This window comes from Haliotis cracherodii, unplaced genomic scaffold, assembly GCF_022045235.1.
Source record: "Haliotis cracherodii isolate W230 unplaced genomic scaffold, xgHalCrac1.p SCAF_9, whole genome shotgun sequence".
NCBI lineage: Eukaryota > Metazoa > Mollusca > Gastropoda > Lepetellida > Haliotidae > Haliotis > Haliotis cracherodii.
In genome coordinates this window covers 5,546,838-5,566,238 of record NW_027266343.1, presented here as the reverse complement: position 1 = coordinate 5,566,238, position 19,401 = coordinate 5,546,838, and the positions used below count along the sequence as shown (strand labels likewise).

At 38.4% G+C, this 19,401-nt stretch overlaps 1 protein-coding gene across 1 annotated transcript; it reads right to left on the bottom strand.

Moving 5' to 3' along the window:
• Positions 1–6,763: 6,763 nt before the first annotated feature.
• LOC139452544 (homeobox protein slou-like) lies at positions 6,764–14,695 on the bottom strand. The gene is made up of 2 exons (XM_071234057.1): positions 14,010–14,695; positions 6,764–7,818 (listed from the first exon to the last, which is right to left on the bottom strand). Exons 1-2 carry the CDS (start codon positions 14,467–14,469, stop codon positions 7,250–7,252), a joined length of 1,029 nt encoding a protein of 342 aa, XP_071090158.1. The 5' UTR covers positions 14,470–14,695; the 3' UTR covers positions 6,764–7,249.
• Between the last annotated feature and the right edge of the window lie 4,706 nt (positions 14,696–19,401).

Genomic DNA, 19,401 nt, shown 5'->3' with positions numbered 1-19,401 from the left:
TGATGCCGATTTATAGTGCTAGCTCACTGAGATACAATGCCGCAGTTTAACATGAATACCCCACTCAGACACAGTATACTGACTCCGAGCCGAGCAGTCCTTGTTTTAGCCCCTTAATGCCGAGCGCCAGACAGGGTAACAACAAGTACCATCTTTTCACGTCTTTTGGTATGACGCGGCTGAGGATTGAACCCCGGACCTTCCGCTCTCCGGGCGGACGCACTACCACTAGACCACGGAGGCGGTTTATAAATTGACGGACAAAAGAAAGAATACACCAGTGATGAATGGTGGCTAATGAAACAAACAAGAAATGGTTATTCCAGGGTGATTTTCTTTAGACAATCGTCATAGATGTGTTTTGGACCTTTGGCCTACAGTGTTTGGGCGACTGTTTTTAATCTTGTGACCATTCGGAAACGTTTATAACTTTTAAGTCCAATCCAGTTTTCAAGCGTATACTTTCTCTTAACCGACAATGTATTACAGAGGAGTTATATGATTTTAAAAACGGGCTATTGGACTGAATAAGAGAATTTCGTCTGTGTGCGCAGAAATACGTGTACAGTAAACTACGGTTATAACGAACTCAAAGGGACCTCTAATTTTAGTTCGTAATAACCGTAGTTCGTTATAAGCATATAAACAACATATATACAACAAATGGCCGGGACTAAAACATAAGTTCATTATATCGGTCAGTTCGTTATAAGCGTGTTCGGTATAAACGTAGTTAACTGTAAATGTGTCTGGGAAAATGGGGAGAGGTTGGATACTACCTGCTCTGCCACCCCACCCACTGTCAACCCCCAACTGGTAGATACAAGACATGCTTACCCTTTGCACGAACACCGGGTGTAATAACTGTGATCCACTGATATACTTGTCACCACTAGTTTGCCTTTAACGTCCAATGGAATCTAGTTCGGTTGATAATCGAGACTATTAATCTTCGGCGTTGACGTTATATATTTAGTTGCTTCATCTGACCCCCAAGACTGATATATAGTCTAAGAAATCTTTTATTACACAGTACAATACTCTTCTCTAAATTCCTTTATTTCTTGATGCCCAAGACTGATATACAGTCTATGAAATCTTTTATTACCCATACAATACTCTTCTATAAATTCCTTTATATCTTGATGCTGATTTCATAACAATTAGGTTCGGTTTAATAAAGTACATATATTCCACAGTCATGGTGCTGTACTAATGCACCCCCAACCGGCCAATGGCACTGTGGATATTTTGTATCCACGTATTCTCAGGAACTCGTGCCTACAACGTGACGTTCCTGTGTGTGGATGCTCATAATATCAACCACTAGTTTTCTTGGCACAGATTCGGGTATTAACACGTGTATGCTGCAATAAAGCATTCATCGCATCAGTTATAGCCTGATCTCAGACAACCATGGCGATGAACAGATTGTGTGAGTGAGTTAGTATGGGTTTAAGCCGCTTTTATCAACATTCCAGCAATTTCACCACGGGAAACACTAGAAATGGACCTCACATATTGTACCCATGTGGGGAATCGAACCTGGGTCTTCGGCGTAACGAGCAAACGCTTTAACCACGAGGCTACCCCACCGCCCCCTTATACAGATTGAGCCATGCAGACATTGTCCATAGTTTTCATGACTGACTGCTCGGCGTGAGCATATTTCCAACAGAACGCTCTACAATGCGAACTGGTTCGGTTGTTGATGTAAGTGGCGGTGACCACGTGTTAGAAGGTGTGGGGAGAATGCTGCCGTGTTTGGCAACGTGTTCACCACATGACGACAACAGACAGAAGCTGAGGACCGAGCCATGGCCACTGTCAAGCACTCTACACCTCTTACCACTTTCTCACACGGAGTGTTTTGGTGGCTAACTAAGGATCGGGTTTTGATTTTACTGGAAAATAGTTCAATATGCTGAGCACAACGGGAACTTGAGAATATGCTATTACTAGAAGGGTGTTGCAATTCTAGATCGACAGGTCAGAATTTTGAACAGGTTTCAAATGATGCACATAGTATAGGCAGACATTGCTGTCTTTATTTATAAACATATTACCAATAGGAAGGCGGTAATATGTATATAACAAATCACATATATACACGTATATATATTTCTGGACCAAATATCTTGGTATCAAATATTCCTTAAAACTGCATAAGAACTGAGTTAATTCATCTGTCTATATGTAAGTGTTAGTAATGTGCAGTTTATGTGTATTTTATTATGCATCCAGTATCTTATCCTACTGCACCACATATGCATTAATTCCAATATTGATTTTTTAATTGTACATGTTATTAATTGGTGCAATTGTCATGTCTGCAGCATGAAGGTGCAACAGTCTCACCGAATGCTTCGTCACAATAAACACATCTATTAAACTAAGTTTAGGAAGAGCATATTACTTTTAGCAAATAAGTTTTTGATATATAAATAATACACTTGCGATATGTATCCTCTACGCTACCGTGTTACTTCCTAAACTGACAAAAACAGAGCTGTGGATTTTATGGATTTTCGTGAAAGTCAAATATTTATTATATTACATAAAAGTAAAGACATGGTAAAGTCTTGAGAATAGTTACGTAACCTAATTATTCATTTCACGTCACATCTAAACCCAATTATGTCATGGTTTAAGTTTTAATAGTTTACAACCCTATTTGCCGATATAGATAATGAAGGGTATGACATACATCCAAAACATCATTGTGTAACTAAAGTGTTATTTCTTTGCGCAGTGGGGAGGATAGACTAACATTTAGTCTCTGAAATCTTATATTACACAATATCTTTCTTGACTCTAAAAATAAAAAAAATTCCCCATGCTGATTTCAGATAGAGCTAGCTTGAACTGGCTAGAATTGCTTTTGTATGCATTGCTAGATTATTAGTTTTAATAAAATAAATATATTCCACGGTCATGGTGCAGGGCTATGGGGAGGATTTCAACAGTATAAACTGCCGGGCAAAAGAAAATATACACCTATATTTGATGGTGGCTAAAATGAAAAAAAGACAAGAAATGGTTATTTCACAGTGATGTATATGAGACTGGTATCAAAGTTTCAGTGACTGTTTTCAATCTAGAACCGTTTTGATAACGTTTGTAATTATTTGGTCAAGTACAATCTTCTCTTGGCCGCCAGTATATACACATCTGAACACAAACGTTAAGCTAAACTCCCTATCTAGTTTCCTATATCTTGAACTTTCTTGTAACGTCAGGAACACCTTGATAGAATGGCATGTAAATATATATCTACGACACCGTCGATATATCGGATGGATATTTGTATTATAGGATCGTACACGTTATTCTGGAAGACACAAGTTCTGGTTCGCATCAAAATAAAAGCGATTGAGAGAATAATCAAATACCTGTTGAAATGGTTTCGAAAAATGACAATCGATAATCGATTTACGTGTCAGTGTTAGGATTTCAGTATGGGTACGTCAAATTGTGAACAAACAAATGTATTTCTTCAAACCTTTAGTGCAGGTATACGATTGTTACAAATGACTAGTTGATATGGAAACATAGCTTACGCAGTAGACAGGTGGGGATTCGTGATTTGTTTCTTGCTTATTTGTTGTGGTTAAAGCCGCGCTCTGGAAATAATCGGGTCTGGACCAGACAATTCAATGATTGACATCATGATTGGCTGATCTTTTAGGGCATACACGTTTAACAAGTCTGTATGTGTATATGTGGGTGTGTTTATCTGTATGTATGTGTATGTATGTATATGTGTGTGTATGTCAGTCTATGCGTGTGTGTGTTTGTCTGTCTGTATGTGTATGTATGTGTCTGCGCATGCGTATGTCTATCTGTATGTGTGTATGTCTGTCTGTATGTGTGTATGTGTGTGTATGTATGTCTGTATGTATGTATGTCTGTCTATGTGTGTCTGTCCGTATGTGTATGTATGTGTGTATATGTGTGTTTGTATGTGCATGTGTGCGTATGTCTCTCTGCATGTTTGTGTATGTCTATCTATGTGTCTGTCTGTATGTGTATATGTCTTTCTGTATGTGTGTATGTCTGTCTGTATGTTTATGTATGTGCGTATGTGTGTTTGTCTGTATGTGCGTGTGTGTGTATCTGTCTACGTGTGTGTCTGTATGTATATGTATGTATGTGTTTCTATGAATGTGTGTAAGTGTGTATGTCTGTCTGTATGTGTATGTATGTGTGTGTGTCTCTGTGTATGTATGTGTGTGTCTGTCTGTCTATCTGTATGTGTACGTATGTTTCTATGATTGTGTGTAAGTGTGTATGTCTGTCTGTCTGTATGTGTATGTATGTCTGTGTGTCTCTGTGTATGTATGTATGTGTGTGTCTGTCTATCTGTATGTGTATGTATGTGTTTCTATGAATGTGTGTATGTCTGGCTGTATGTATATGTATGTGTGTATGTGTCTCTGTGTATGTATGTATGTGTGTGTCTGTCTGTCTATCTGTATGTGTATGTATGTGTTTCTATGAATGTGTGTATGTCTGGCTGTATGTGTATGTATGTGTGTCTGTCTATCTGTATGTGTATGTGAGTATGTCTGTCTGTCTGTTTGTATGTCTGTCTGAATGTGTATGTCTGTCTACATGTATGTGTATGCCTGTCTGTATATGTATGTGTTTGTTATTACTATATTAATTGTTTATGTTAGTATTTACGAGTATATTATTTCAAACCAGAAATGAAGAAGTGCTAAAGCGCTTGCGCAGGTTGTATATATAGCGTTAGATTAAACGCCGTGAGTGGAATGCCATGGTGCGCTACAAAGGGAGAGTGAACCCTGCAGGGGCGAGGTGTTAGGTCCGTATGGTGGGGGAACTGTCACACGTGCACTGAGTGTTGTAGCCAGCGGATCACGTACAGTCGCACGTCTATGTCACGTTGTAATGGACAACTAATTTGCCGTGTGTTCCAGTACGTGATTATCGACTGCAGTTTATCAGTCGCCTAAAGCATATGGATGGGTTTGTTTTACCAACATTATCTAGGTGATATCATAATGACACTCGATGTATGTGACATCCACACACACACACAATACATTGTCCCGTGAAGATCCGGGTTAGATGTACTCTCTACCAACCCATGCTTGCCGTAAGAGGCGACTAACGGGATCGGGTGGTCAGTCTCGCTGACTTGGTTGATTCATGTTTTTACATCATAATTGCGTATATCGATGCTCATGATGTCAATCACAAGATTGTCTGATGACTTGATTATTCTAAAAATCCTATCGCATAGACAGTATATTACCGAGGGCGTTAAACAACAAAGCAGTTGCTGTTGTGTGTGACACATACAAAATATAGAAAAGGTAGAAATGTTAGTATGTTTTAAAGATTGTGCTCAATGTGTGACGTCGTTATAGATAATAACGTGCTGTAACACTTGTCCTGAGTTTGTGGATTATAACAAATCGAATATTTGAAGATAATGTCAAACGTATTTTGTTAAAATGCCATCAAAAGTCACCATTTCTCCAATTTGATACATTTTGTCTGTCTTATTCCTCTTTAAGAATCGTCGAAAGTGGGCATATTTTCTCCATGAGTTATTTTGTTTATAGCAAAATATAATATGAGCCTCATAAAAATAACGGATTCCCTAGAAAACAACGTTGTATTTTATTTTTTAAAGTAACCCTGAATCCGACGAGAAAATAATCAATTCGTTGTGGCTCACATATTTCCTTGGAGCATTAGAGTTCTCGGGGCATGAGTTCTGTATGACTAGAATAGTTATCTAAACTGTCGAGCAAAAGATGCTTGAAAATTGGATTTTATCCCAAAAAAATACAAACGTTCTCAACACGTTAATAGGATGAACACAGCACACGACAAACTCAACGTCCAAGACACAACCACGATACCCGTGTCAAACACAGGACCATCGAATAACTATTTCTTATTTGTTTCATTTTAGTCACCATCAAACGTGGATGTATATGGGTTTTTTTTCGTCCAGAGGTTTAGTTATACAGCTAGTTAATTTAGATATGTAGTAAACATAACTCAATCAACGGTATCTTTGCTCCAACTCATGGTGTTTTGCAATTTCCAACCGTTTTTTTCTCGAAACGTTTTGTTCACATACTACGCAATTAAACGAAGTATCGAGTATTATATAACGAACACGCTTATAACGAACTGAGGGATATAACGAACTGTTTTTATGTCCCGGTCATTTGCTGAAGATATGCTGAAAATATGCTTGCAACAAACTTCGGTTGTAACGAACCAAAATTAGCAATCCCTTTTAGTTCGTTATAACCGTAGTATACTGTATATTACATAAACGAGACTTCCAAACACATTTACAACATTCGAAGTTTTCTATTCACATGAATATCTTTGCTACTCCTGAAGGTGTTAAACTAAAATTGGTCCTATTGGGTTTTTTAGCGGTTTAACTGAAAACACCCTTGATTATCCAGTGTATCGTATCCCCAATCTAGTATGATAAATCCCAGGCTAAAGGGTTTGTTAGCGATAAGAGATATATAGATGTTGACGTCACTTTCGAAAGAAGCCATGACGGAGAATGGACCGGGTTAGAGTATGTGTCGTAATACAGGGACAAGATACACTGAATAATCTAGGGTGAACTGAAAAATAAGGTCATTAATCGGCAAAAGTTATGAATAAATTAAAAGCACGGCGATCCAAAACAAAACATAAGTCATATATTGTATTCATTATTTTTTCAGCACTATTTATTTTTGCACCTTTGATGTATATATATACATCTAATTTCACCACAGCCATATATGTACAGAAGAATAGTTATGAATGAGGTCACTTCGTCGTCAGTAACAACCTAACCACGTCCCCATGGCGGACATCTGTGCCAGAATCATCTTCCATCATTACACCTGCAGCAGCATCTCCGTCGCAACTGACAACGGCGAACAATGTGGACACGGTGTCTCAATGACGGCTATATGACATCGGACCGAAGTCTCCCTTTTCTGTTGTTCTGACTCGTGTTTCTGGCATTTGTGTTCCTGGGAGAGGTGTCTATTGGCACAGTTCAATATAAGAGTATGTAGGACTCTCCAGCACTATTTCTTCCCGATGACGTCATTTATGACGTCAATAAATTACTTGTGACGTCATATCCGTTTATGATGTCATTCTGAGACAGGACGTCTACCACGAGTGGTAATACATTTCACGTCATTCTGACGCAAACTTTTCACCATGTCGTATCACGTGATTCGTATCACGTGGTTTGGCTAAAGTAGGGGTAGTATATCGAATGCGCCTGTCCGGGATATGACGCATGCGCTCTGAATAGTCCAAGATGCCCTAATATATTGTGATTTGGGAGGTATGGATGGAGGCCTTGGCCGTACAACATGCTGGCAGAGTAAGGTGACGAAAAAGTGCTCATACTCCCAGATGATGGAGGAATTGTTGGACTGTTCACGTCCAAACCTGGGTTCTGCTTCTTCCATTTCGTTCTCCTGTTCTGGAACCAGATTTTGACCTGAGTTTCAGTGAGGTTTAAGGACAGGGCCAAGTTGAGTCGCTCGCACACTGACAGATAGCGAGTCGTTTTGAACTTGTTTTCCAGGGCCACCAATTGTTCATAAGTGAAGGCTGTTCGCGCCCGTCTTGGTTTTCCTGCCTTTCCACCGTCAGATGACGACGACTTATTTCGACGTCTTTCTCGGTCCTTATCGTCATTATCATCGTCGTCATCACATTTGTCATCACCGTCCATGATGTCGTTGTCGTCAGAGTCGCCGCCATGGTCACGTGACAAGAGATCATCGTCGTGAGGTGAACCTGGAAAGTGAGAATTCGGACTTAAACAATATTCACAGCCAATTTCAAAATCTGTAAAGCGTCAAGATTCAGATATAGAAAATTGTTCGAGCCAAAAACACATATGTATTTTGTCCTGATGGCATGTATTCAATAAATACTCGTTGGTGTTATTTTTCTTCTTTTAAAATAGTTTTATTGACGACTCGGTAGAGATGTGAAACACATTTTGGAGCAACGAATCAAATAATGTACCAATTGGAACTCTCAAGACACAAAATAAAAACCTTGTTTTCCCGGACAACTTTACAGCGAACACCGTTAGTATAGAGCCCCTGCTTTCGATAACTGCTAAAAATGCTACATAAAAATTATAACACAAAGGTCAGTAACAAAGATTCGTCAATCTGGAAATTCGTCGTTCCGGACGATTTCGCTTGGGACGGTAACATCCGATTAACGGAGTTTGCCTGCGTTCCGGTTGAATGCCCTAGTCGTAATAGATGTTTTAAACAAAGCCAACCTTTCTACACTGTAGGACACATAACGTGTATGGATAGTATTATATTACATTAAAATAATTCAATTAATTGTATTTTTTTTCAAAAGAATCTGCGGTCTTATCAAGGAAACTTGACTTGGTTTAGGTTGATCTAGTTTTTCTTATTTGGTTGCTGAGAGAACTAAACGGTGGCTGGGGATGTGAAAAGTGCTTGTTGTAATCATTGCAGCTTTACAGCGTACCTTACGCTAGTAAGTCTATTTACAGGTTACATTATGTATAACTTGGCAGTGACTGATAGATTTTTTTTAATGTTCTGCGTCATCATGATTTGTGTTAGTTTTTTGGGAATATGCAGTTACAATAACGTTGTTTGTTTAGTATGTGTTTGATGTTAACACAGCAGCGGTAATATATAATTTAGGTATATAGATTTTATTTTCTAGAAATTTCGTTGTGTATGGAAATATATTTTTTTCTTAAATTTAGCAAAATCTAAAATAGTAACAAATGACTTAACGCACGTGATGGCGTGAATGACAGATGCGGATGCAAGGTTCACACCACGAGGTACTGAGATCTTAAAACTCCGTCTGTCTCCATTAAAAGGAAACTTTTGTCCAGCTCGACAAAGTTGAATTTCTGTAGCATTTGGTGAAGTTTCACAAGAAGAGTAAAAGTGAAAATGCAAAAGAACATGTTATTGAAATGATAATAGCTTAGCGAACCCTTCTGTGGAGGTGTCTGATTGGATAAACCCGCTCCGTCCCACTGTCGCGATCCGCGTTCAATTCATGGCGGCAATATAACAATTTAGCCAACAGATTCAGCGTTAGAAACAATTGTCCACGGTGCTGATTCTCTCTGATCCTGGAGTACTTCACGAGCTGCTGACCAAATTAGGACATTGTTCCCCCCGCATATCGGTCTGTTTTCCCCGCATACATATTTGATTTATATGTGTCCGATCTCGGGAACAAACACTCATAGCCGTATTGCCTCCTTGCGACATTAGGACTTTCAGGAACGGGAGAGGTTTATCATTGTCAAGTGGCGTCTTGTCTAAAGATGCATAAATACTGGGTCGATCCCGCCGTACCGACTATAGAAGAATAAACGAGCAGACAAAGGGATGATTTAAACATTAAATGCGTCAGCGACGCTTTTCAACCTATCTTAAAGCGCATCTTTAGATCGCCATTCGGCCCAGCTACATTCAGTCTCATGGGACATCATCAATTTCCAATCTTTTCATATCGGGTCAGTCCCCTCCCCCTCACACCACCCCTCACCCCCACCCCCGTCTATTAATCGCTGGAGATGGGAGAAGCCAGTGGAACAGATGTGCTTGCTAATTTCTGCCCTAGTGTCGCGCGACACTAAAATCGCTAATATCTAATTGGCAAATTTCTCAGTTGAACGCTTTCTAGTGGTTGTGATGGAGCCGAGATAGCCTGAGCTGACCCTGCGATTGTGTGTTGGAGTAGAGACCGGTCAAGTCTGATGAAGTCGCTATTATATGAACTGCAAACCGGCTACCCCCATCTCCTCCCCCAGCCCCACGCCCCACCCGCTACTAGCGTCTCTCTCTAACTTTCCATTCATGTTATTCATCCGCTCAATCGAACAACCTCCAGTGTAACTATTTTTACCCTTCTCCAGGCTATACCCCCCCCCCCCCCCCCCATCACCTCCCCTACCCCTCACCCCCACAATCAGCTTCCTAACTCGACCCAACGTATCAGCTACGTCAAACGACACGACAGCCCTTAACCACCCGTCACAATATATTAAAACCGAAGATCGCCCATAAGTTATTTCACCAGTATAATACAGTTTCCCTATTATCACCCGACTCTGTTAATTCCAATGTCTTCATTCATAATTCATGTTGAGATTAACAAGAATTGTAATATTCTTTTATTTAAAATGTAGGAAAAGTTCACACACAAAAACATCTTTACAACTTTGACAGTACGTGCGGTGTGTTTTTTTTAACATCGCGATCGGTTGCCTGTTTGAATGCATTTGTCGAAAACATTAAACCTTATAAACTGTTATTTCAGTTCGTACATACGTTTTCTACAGCATATTTTCTGCCCCGCTAAGTTCTCATCGAATAACACTTAACATTCTGCAAGACACAACCAACAGTATAATACCCATTTAAATGCATTTTGATGTAGTTTTGGCTATTCGCTAACGTAAACAACTCTACATTGTAATGGTATGTTTTCTTGTAATAATCATGCGATGCATTAAAATTCCATTTGACGCTGTTCATATGTAGAAGAATAATAGCGCCCCTTTGCATGCAAGATAAATTTTCTTAGCTATCTACGGTTAAACTACATGCATGAACATTTATACCAAGACCATGTGAAACAAGGCACGGGGCAGAATGGGAAGGGGGGGGGGGGGGTCTTTTCCTGTTGCATTTGCTAACTTATAATCAATATTTTGACATGGCTCATTTACCAACCATGTTTCCGGAAAGAATGGATTTCAAAATTATTACAGTTAATCGTTTATCCTGTTTTTGGAGCCCTTGTGCGAACCATCTCGATGCTGTTGGCTAATGGAGTTTAGCTTTGAACGAACGTGATAGACACACGATCACGTCTAAAAGAGCGAGCTGTCTTCTTGCTTCATATACCGTGTGTTAAAAAGTGGCATTTTCGATTTAAAAACGTGTTATTTCCATGTAAGCTAATTAACCCGCTAGTTTCTTGATGATGCCTGTCGCTTAACTAGTTAACTACTTCCGTGGAGATTCGTTCCTCCCAATGTTTACGCAACATCACCGGCGTTAAGCACACGCGTTATGTTTGAAATTCATACAGGAAATATGAGCTTTTAATTAACATGGTAATTATTGTATGTTTATATAAGAACGCACACATGAACAACACGTGCCGGTAACGCTAAATATCTTCCACTGTCGTAAGCTGAAGTAATAAAAACCACGCATTGAAATGACCCAGTATTTGAGCAGCTAACATCAACTCGCGTATTGCTAAACTGTTTGTATTTCGTAAAATATATGTTATTTTATGGCCCGATTTTCCTTTCCATAAACATCCTGACATAAATGTATGTTATCGAAGGAATGTCAGTTGAAGGTTTAAAAATATAATTATTCACATATTCCATGGGGGAAAACAATTCACCCTTTCTACGATTTCTTATTAAATATATATTATTCGTTTTGTAATGTGATAGGCGTATCAAAATAATTCAGCTTAACCTCCAGTCGGAATTTGAAGATCGATGACAGCTGACGCAGGAATTGTGAGGCTTTAATTAAAATCTGATCGCCAGTGCGGTTGATTTTTCACTCAATTTGTTGATGGTGTTTACTTCAACATTTAATAAAACGGCAAAAAGTAATTAGAAGCATTCTCAGTTTGACAGTCGAGTGCCAAGGGAAGGACGTGTCTTAAGATCGATGATACATAATGCATATGTCAAGTAAATATCATTTCCAAATGTTGCAGTAATTCAATATAAACTCGTATATTAAATATGTTGACGCTTTATGTTATTAAGTAAATATATGTTGCCAATTTCTATTGACCCAGTGTGCTCCAGATGGGGAGATATTGTCATAGAGGAAATATCCCATTTTGTCTATTTGAGCGTTCGTCTTTACACTGTGCTCCCTTCTATTAAGTGGAACTGTTTATAATGAATTTATCAAAATGAATATTTAATTCACCAGCAGAATGTGAGGGAAATGTTGTCAAAGATGGTTTACTTTCCTTGATTATTAAGTATAGGAATAATCAATATTGAAAAACACATTTAATGATTATGTAAGTACACTTTCAACTAATCGGTATTACAATCTCAACAAAAACTGCACCGTGACAGTCCATTTATATCACTTATTCTGCGTATTCAGTGACCATGAAATATATTCGACAGGGTGAAATAAAGAGGTATTTTTAATATTTTTTTAGTGTTAACGTTTTCTGTTAAAAGGAGTGGTATTTGATGGCCTTTGTAACGTATGTTTCTGACTTGATGTACTACAATGCCGTCATGGTCAATGTAAAACACGTTTAGGGTAAACAGGTCTCTGTAAAACCAGGAGATGTGTGGAGTTTAGAGTTTAGTGCTATGTAAGTGAACCCAAACATCGATAATGACTCTTGTAATATAACATAACGACTTCTTCAAAGTCCACCCCGCTGGTACAACGCGTTACACTTGCTGTCTAATCACCCCACAAAGTCATTGACCACTGGTCAGGGACACTCAAGACAGCGACAGTGCCTTTAATCTATTAATGAGTTTACCAGATTTGTTGACAGACGCTCTTACAGGACGCTGCGCGAGTAATACACATAAATATATAATTACTGAAAAGCTTCTTTCTCTTGATTTTCAGGGACATGTAACCAGATCTTGTTGTGGTTATGTAGAGTTAGCAGATAGGTGATTTGCCGTGACGAGACATTAGATTTGTGTGTGATGATCTACAGCTAGCCGGGACACACGCTTCTAATCTACCCTCCCCGTGGGAACGTTGGTATCCCCGTCGTCGAAATTCTAAGGAATCTGACTTAACTAATTATTATCATTGAGACATGGGTCTCTTACAATATGCGTTGACAGATTAAATTAAGATTAAATAACCGTGAAAGTATCTTAAATAATTCCGATATGGAAAAGGCATATTGTGTTCAAGTATATTGCTTTCACATCGACACATAAGAATTAAAGTGTTAAAAAATGGCTGTGCACTGATATTGGAATTTTTAAAAAGTGGGTGGGTTGTTTTTTCGGCTGAATTTTATCATGTGTTTTTTCGAATTCAGCAAAAACTTCGTTCTGGTGTTGGAAAATGTGGATTTCCATTTAAAACGAACTTGAACCGATTACGTAAAAAGCAGATTGCATAAAGACCCAGATCAAATAAAAAGTTGAAGCGAGGCGTAATGGCTCCAAGTTTGACGACGATAATGACGAATGCAGACGAAGGAGGCAAGAAAGCTTGTATTGGCTCAATAAAATAAATATAAGAATAAATAACCTCAACGTGACACGAAATAAAGATTTATTATGATAAACAAAACATTGAGCAACATGGCAAAACATAACCGGTTTTATGGGTTGGTGAAAATATGTATATGGTATATTTGTGAGGTTTTAATATGAACAAAATACGTGGTCGCAGTATTGATCCGTTTAAATAGAAATTTTTGCCACATTTGTTTGGAAAACCGCAACTGTCGTTCATAAAATCTACAATGTTTATTTTATGAGTTGATAATCAAAGAACAGTACCACAAACAAAAAACAATTAATTTTAGTATGTATATATTTGTTCGTTTTGCCAACAAAATATGCTATGACATATATATATACGTCTGTTCTTCAATTTCCTTGATAGACATGAAATACATTGAATAGAATGCAACACATTTACTTTAAGAAGAAAACGTATGCTATTTTTACGCTCGACTTATACACATTATTCGAATTTAAATAAAAGGTTGTGGATGACTGATATTTCTGAATAAATAATTATTTTCAAGAGAAACTCAAAAGAATATGATAATAAAAACGAACTGACAATTTACTCTGTGAGACTGCCTATGGTGAGTCTATAACATTGACGAACATGTGCTTCTGTGTAAACAGATACGAAAATAAGAACAAATCAATAAAATGTGTCAACAAAAAAAGCAGATCAATATTTTACCTGAGCTATGTGTGAGGTCATCCAGTTGACTGGGGTCACAGGAGCTCTCGTCTCTCCACGGATGCCACACCCGGGATTTTGTAGTGCCGGTGAATTTGCTGGGGTCGAGAATATCTGCCACCCTAAACGATGTCGTTTGAACTTTCGGCTCATCCGGAGATTCCGCCCTGTGGGGTGAGGGTGTGTGACGTGACCCCCCGGGACTAGGGGTGGGTGTGGGAGTGTCCGACTCTCTCCCCTCCTTGGGAATCTTCTCACTCTCCTCTATATCCGTGTCGGGAAATGTTTCGGAGTTTTCGTCATCGGACACTGGGCTGTCTGGGCCGCGGGTATCGGCGAGTCTGTTGACTAGGGTGTCCATCCTGTGTTGATATAACTGTTGCAAAAGACGGACCGAATATTCTCTCAGTCGTTCATACGTTTCACCCTGAGGGCAGGGTACTTCTGTCTGGTTCTGCATACACTCAAATTGAACAAAAACACAAAATAAAATCTGTCATCAGTGGCCTACGTTTGGAAACTAGAGCGTCACTTCAAATTCAAACTACGTCTCGACTGGGGTATTCTGTCGCCCTGGAACACAACAGACCGGTAGCTGAGATGAAAGGTAACGACCGAACTAGACGAGTCTTCAAAACAAGCTTTCTGTCTTCACTCCAAGTGCGACCCGTATGCACCTTGCTTGATTGTTATAATGGGATGGCAGTAACAAGTGCTTTCAGCGATCCTAACTTATGCGCATGCGTAGTACCTCCCCTCGCTCGTGCGCTCGCTCCTGTGGGTCGGCGGGCCTAATTGAAAGAGAACTCCTATTAATTCCTCAGAGCGTCGCTAATTGGCTATCGCTTTAATTGATAGCATTAAGTTGGAAATGAGATGAGACTTGGAGCTTGGGCGCGATTAGCTCCAAGTTACTGATGAAGAAGAGCTGACGGTAATTTTACAATAAATTTAGCGGGCGTTGGGAGACGCGATCGACTGCCGAGGAAATGTGTTGACTAGAGTGTGAGGGAGCGAGCTGTTCTATGGCCCTAACTCATAGTCAATAACGAATGATCTATCCGCGATTTTAGAAGGAATTTCTCACACATGCAAAGGATCATTTGAGCGTATAGAGAGGGGGAAATGACAATTTTCATTGTGTGATGGCAATAACTTGGTTCGTTTTAGAAGTTCTAAATTGTTAATACCAAGCTCTTAAGACACGGGGAGATAAAAGTGAAAGTGATGTTGAGAATCGGTCTCAGGAGATGTCATTATGGTTTGACCAGCACGTGGGTAAACTAAGAGAACATTATCCCTCTGCCCCCCTCCCCCTCCCCATCTAACGCTACCCCGGGGGTTTGACGAGGAAATCATGTGTCGGGGGATCTGGTCGGGGGCCCATGTCCCACGTTCTCGACATAAAGTGAGATCTCAATCAAACTGCCACTTTCAGAAATTCAAGAAATTCCTTGAGTTTAAATTTAAGGGCTTTTTATCTAAGTAATTGAAAGAGCGCAGGAGCACGTTTTTTTAAATGTGACATATGTAAAATCAGTCATGTTTGTGATCTTATATATACATATAATTAACAGATTTTCATTTGGATTATTCAAACTAAATAACGCGAACGTGGCAAGGAATCTAGGAAATGTTTCAAATCTTAACTCTGAATCTAACTTAAGGGTGTGATGCTATTTATACTTTCATTCGCCCTTAACCACAAAGAATACGTATTTAAACACACACAGCACATAAATATAAACATGCATCAGAACACACACACACACACACACACACACACACACACATCTGTATATATATAAGAAAAGGGAAAAGGGACTGTTTTTATTGCACCTTTTCAACATTATTATATTTGTCGTTTTACCGTAAATTGCATTGGGTGTCAGTTTTATATTTTTTAGGTGTTAATTATGAACATTCGTTGGTGATATTAACATATTTATTCTCGGAAGGAAACTATTTTTTCTTCTCAACTTGGTTTTATGCATGTGTAATATTTGATCAGCGTTGACACTTGATCCGGTTTGCACGTGTATCCTCGTGGCGTGATATCGATTAATGCATGAACGTTGTGCAAGTCCCGGATATGAGACTGATTCCTCCGTATGTTGCTTACCTCCATACATAATTAACCAAAACGGGAACGAAATCTACCGATTCCATCGAAATAAAATTTAAGTCATAACAGAAACACGCGAGGACACGTGACTTAAAAGTTACATAATTTTAAGAAAGATGCATTTCATACTCTAAATAATTCTTTCGTTAATTAAAACAAAACATTTAGAAATATCTTTCTGAGAAACATCTTTACCCGATATTCTTTGTAGAAATAACAGAAAATCTCGAAGAAAATATTGATCTGCTAGCGATGGATGAATGATAAAAAACAAGGCCAACGTCTGTGTCAGTTTCGACGTATTTTTTTAATATGTTGAACACTCGAATTATATACTTGTCAGTTTGATATGCTTGGCCATTGAGTGTTAAAACCATGTCGAGTTTTTATTGCAGTGTTCTATGGAATTATTAATCAAATGAATGAAATATTAATTAAACATCGACCTAAACTACGTATTTCTAGGGAGGTTATTGTATATAAACCCCCCGTTAAATGTAAATTTCATTATCGAGGGATATCCACCCTTCTCGCCAAACAACAGCATGTAATACACTCATTTCAATAACCACGTGTTTCTAAAAGTTCGGGAATATCTAAATGATAATTTAACAAAATAATATTTTTTAAAGTGTGTATCTTGTGTGAGATAGGTCACCTTACGATTGACCTTTCTTTTGTGTCCATTCGAGCCACCAGCCCTTCAAATGCGTATAATGACAAATTATAATGACTTCACCACTCACGAGCTGTTATCGCCTGAATAAGCCTGTCCGACAAGCGTGATGATAAATATTTGGCTATCTTTTCAATTGTTGAAACACAAGTGTCTCCCCGCTGCTCATTACACTGTGTATTTTCTTATAGACATTGACCGCAGCCGGACTACCCAGGGGAACGCTCACGTGCTATACTGACCACTGGTCAAGCAAACTCAGCGGCAGGAATGGGGCTGTGATTTTACAACACTGGTTATCGAAGGAAAATAGTTGCATTATTTGTCTCAACGAATAAAACGAGTTTAACATTTCGTTTGTATTTTGTTCAATTTTTAAAGTGAAGAATACCAGGACTTCTTACATGAACCCTTTTGGCTATTTTCCACTTATACTGAAGCATCTTCGGGGAAAGCTATGCATGAATCTGTTGAATCCTTGAATCCGACTGATGAACGGAACTCGACGCATGGTGCGAGCTTCACGGTACATTGTTAACACGATATTTTGGAAGTACGCATGTACGAAGATAAATATGCTGCCAAAATATGCTTGACAAAATTCATTATTATTTGTTGTTTAGTTGAAGCTCGAAAACAAAATTAACATCAGCTGCAAATTCTTGGAGGTTTTTCTCTTGTCGCATTTTTTCATAGCTCCTGTGTCCCTGTGCTTCAACAAAAATGCATTGTTGTAAGAATGCGGCAAGTTGAAAGAACTTTTCCATATGTCGGAAGTAGAAAAAAATTCCAAACTCCCCAGGCGATTTCTAATATTGCCCTATTGAAACTATTTTAACATCATTACTGAAACGCATAATTTTACATTTGATCGTTGAACTTTTTAACGTACATGAATATATTTTCATAAATACAATGGTTTTACCATTGTATTCTACAAATAATTTAATAATGCTCTCAAAATAATAACAAACGTAAGAACGGATATTATGTTAACGTGTACAATATGATTTTTTATAATTGCAAATATTTAAGATAATATCAAACAATTAACAATATTTGTCAATAGTTATTATTGAAGATATCGAAATCGGTATAACAATGTACTTGAGGTAATAAATGTTCATGCTTTACGCTTTCCAATAACATGTCTATACACATATGTATGAAAAACATTTGAATATTTATTTATAACCCAGCCATATAATGCCAATCCAGTTTCAAGTACAAATAGTTTTAACAGCAGGGTTTTCTTTATTAACACTCAGCAATTTGTTATTGATTTACTTCAACAAAATGTAAATTGTATTTCTATTAAAATCTGAGGGTTGCTAGTATCAATATTACCGTTACTAATTTGACACTATCAGTACCGTTCAATAATTAATGACAGATTGGATTTGACACATATTTGCTCGTACAAGCATCTATCCCACTATCAAGAGAAGTTAAATCGAACGGAACCTGTGGTACTCTAATGAAGACACTTTTACCATGACCGCCCCGCCTTGGCGAGCACGAGACACCACGGACAGGTGCCCGCTACCCTAAGGGCCAATTCCCTACCCCCGGGCCGACAGCACGTGGGACCAGCACGAGACACAGCCAGCTATCACTACAGCAATATTATCTGTCAGTTTGACCATTTGCAGATGACACCTGTCTCCTAATTTTATCCAAATATCATAACAAACCCTTTATTAAATTCTCACCTGACCAAGCAAGATGATGTCTTATAAGGTTATGCAAAACTACAGCGAAACATGACCGTATGGTGTTATATTTGTGAAAGTTTCGGTGTTAACGAAAGATGTTATACCAGTCTTTAAAGTGAAATAACGGTTTTACTTTTGGGGACCAGGACTTTATATCATCCCGTATGTATGCACAAAACAGTTTCACAATGCTTGAAATTGCAAAAGCAGTGCTATGAATAAAATGCATGTTTAAACGTGATGGGAATTTGTTTTTATAAGAATTCCGTTGCAGGAATTGTTTTCATAGGAAGACCCAAGAAATTCAATAGTATTTGTGATTATGGACGGCACTAACACCTCGATTTAAAACCGATTTCCAGAAACTTTTTCGAGAAATACAAGCTATTTACATTTATTTTCTATTAGTTCTTTTTAAAAAGTAATTTAACAATTACACCCTTTTTGTGTGTAGATTCGACTGTGCAGCGAAACCTTTCTGAAATCAGCGTACACTAGATATGTAGTTCAAAATCCGTTTGATATAACATACATGGTGTTTAAAGCGCGTTGGGTCAGGATGGTAAACACATATATGTTTGTAGCCTACGGAATACATAATTAAAGGAATCAAATGCCAATTTTATACGGGCCTTGTTGTAATCTGTACATATTTAAATATAGCTTATAACAGATTACTCATATATTCTTATTCCATTACAAGAGCCGTGAGTGAGTGTGTGAGTGGATGAGTGAGTGAGTGAGTGAGTCTAGTGGGTGAGTGAGTGTGTCTTCGACACCACGAATGGGCTTCAATCAGTGAACCCAGTGGGGAATCAAACCCAGATTCATGGCAAGAAAAGTATACACCCATGGTTGATGATGCCTGTATATGAA

Coding starts and splice junctions, on each gene's coding strand:
- LOC139452544 (XM_071234057.1), bottom strand. CDS start 14,469: ATGCAGAACCAGACAGAAGTACCCTGCCCTCAGGGTGAAACGTATGAA. Junction 7,819..14,009: donor TGACCTCACACATAGCTCAG/GTAAAATATTGA, acceptor CTCACTTTCCAG/GTTCACCTCACGACGATGAT.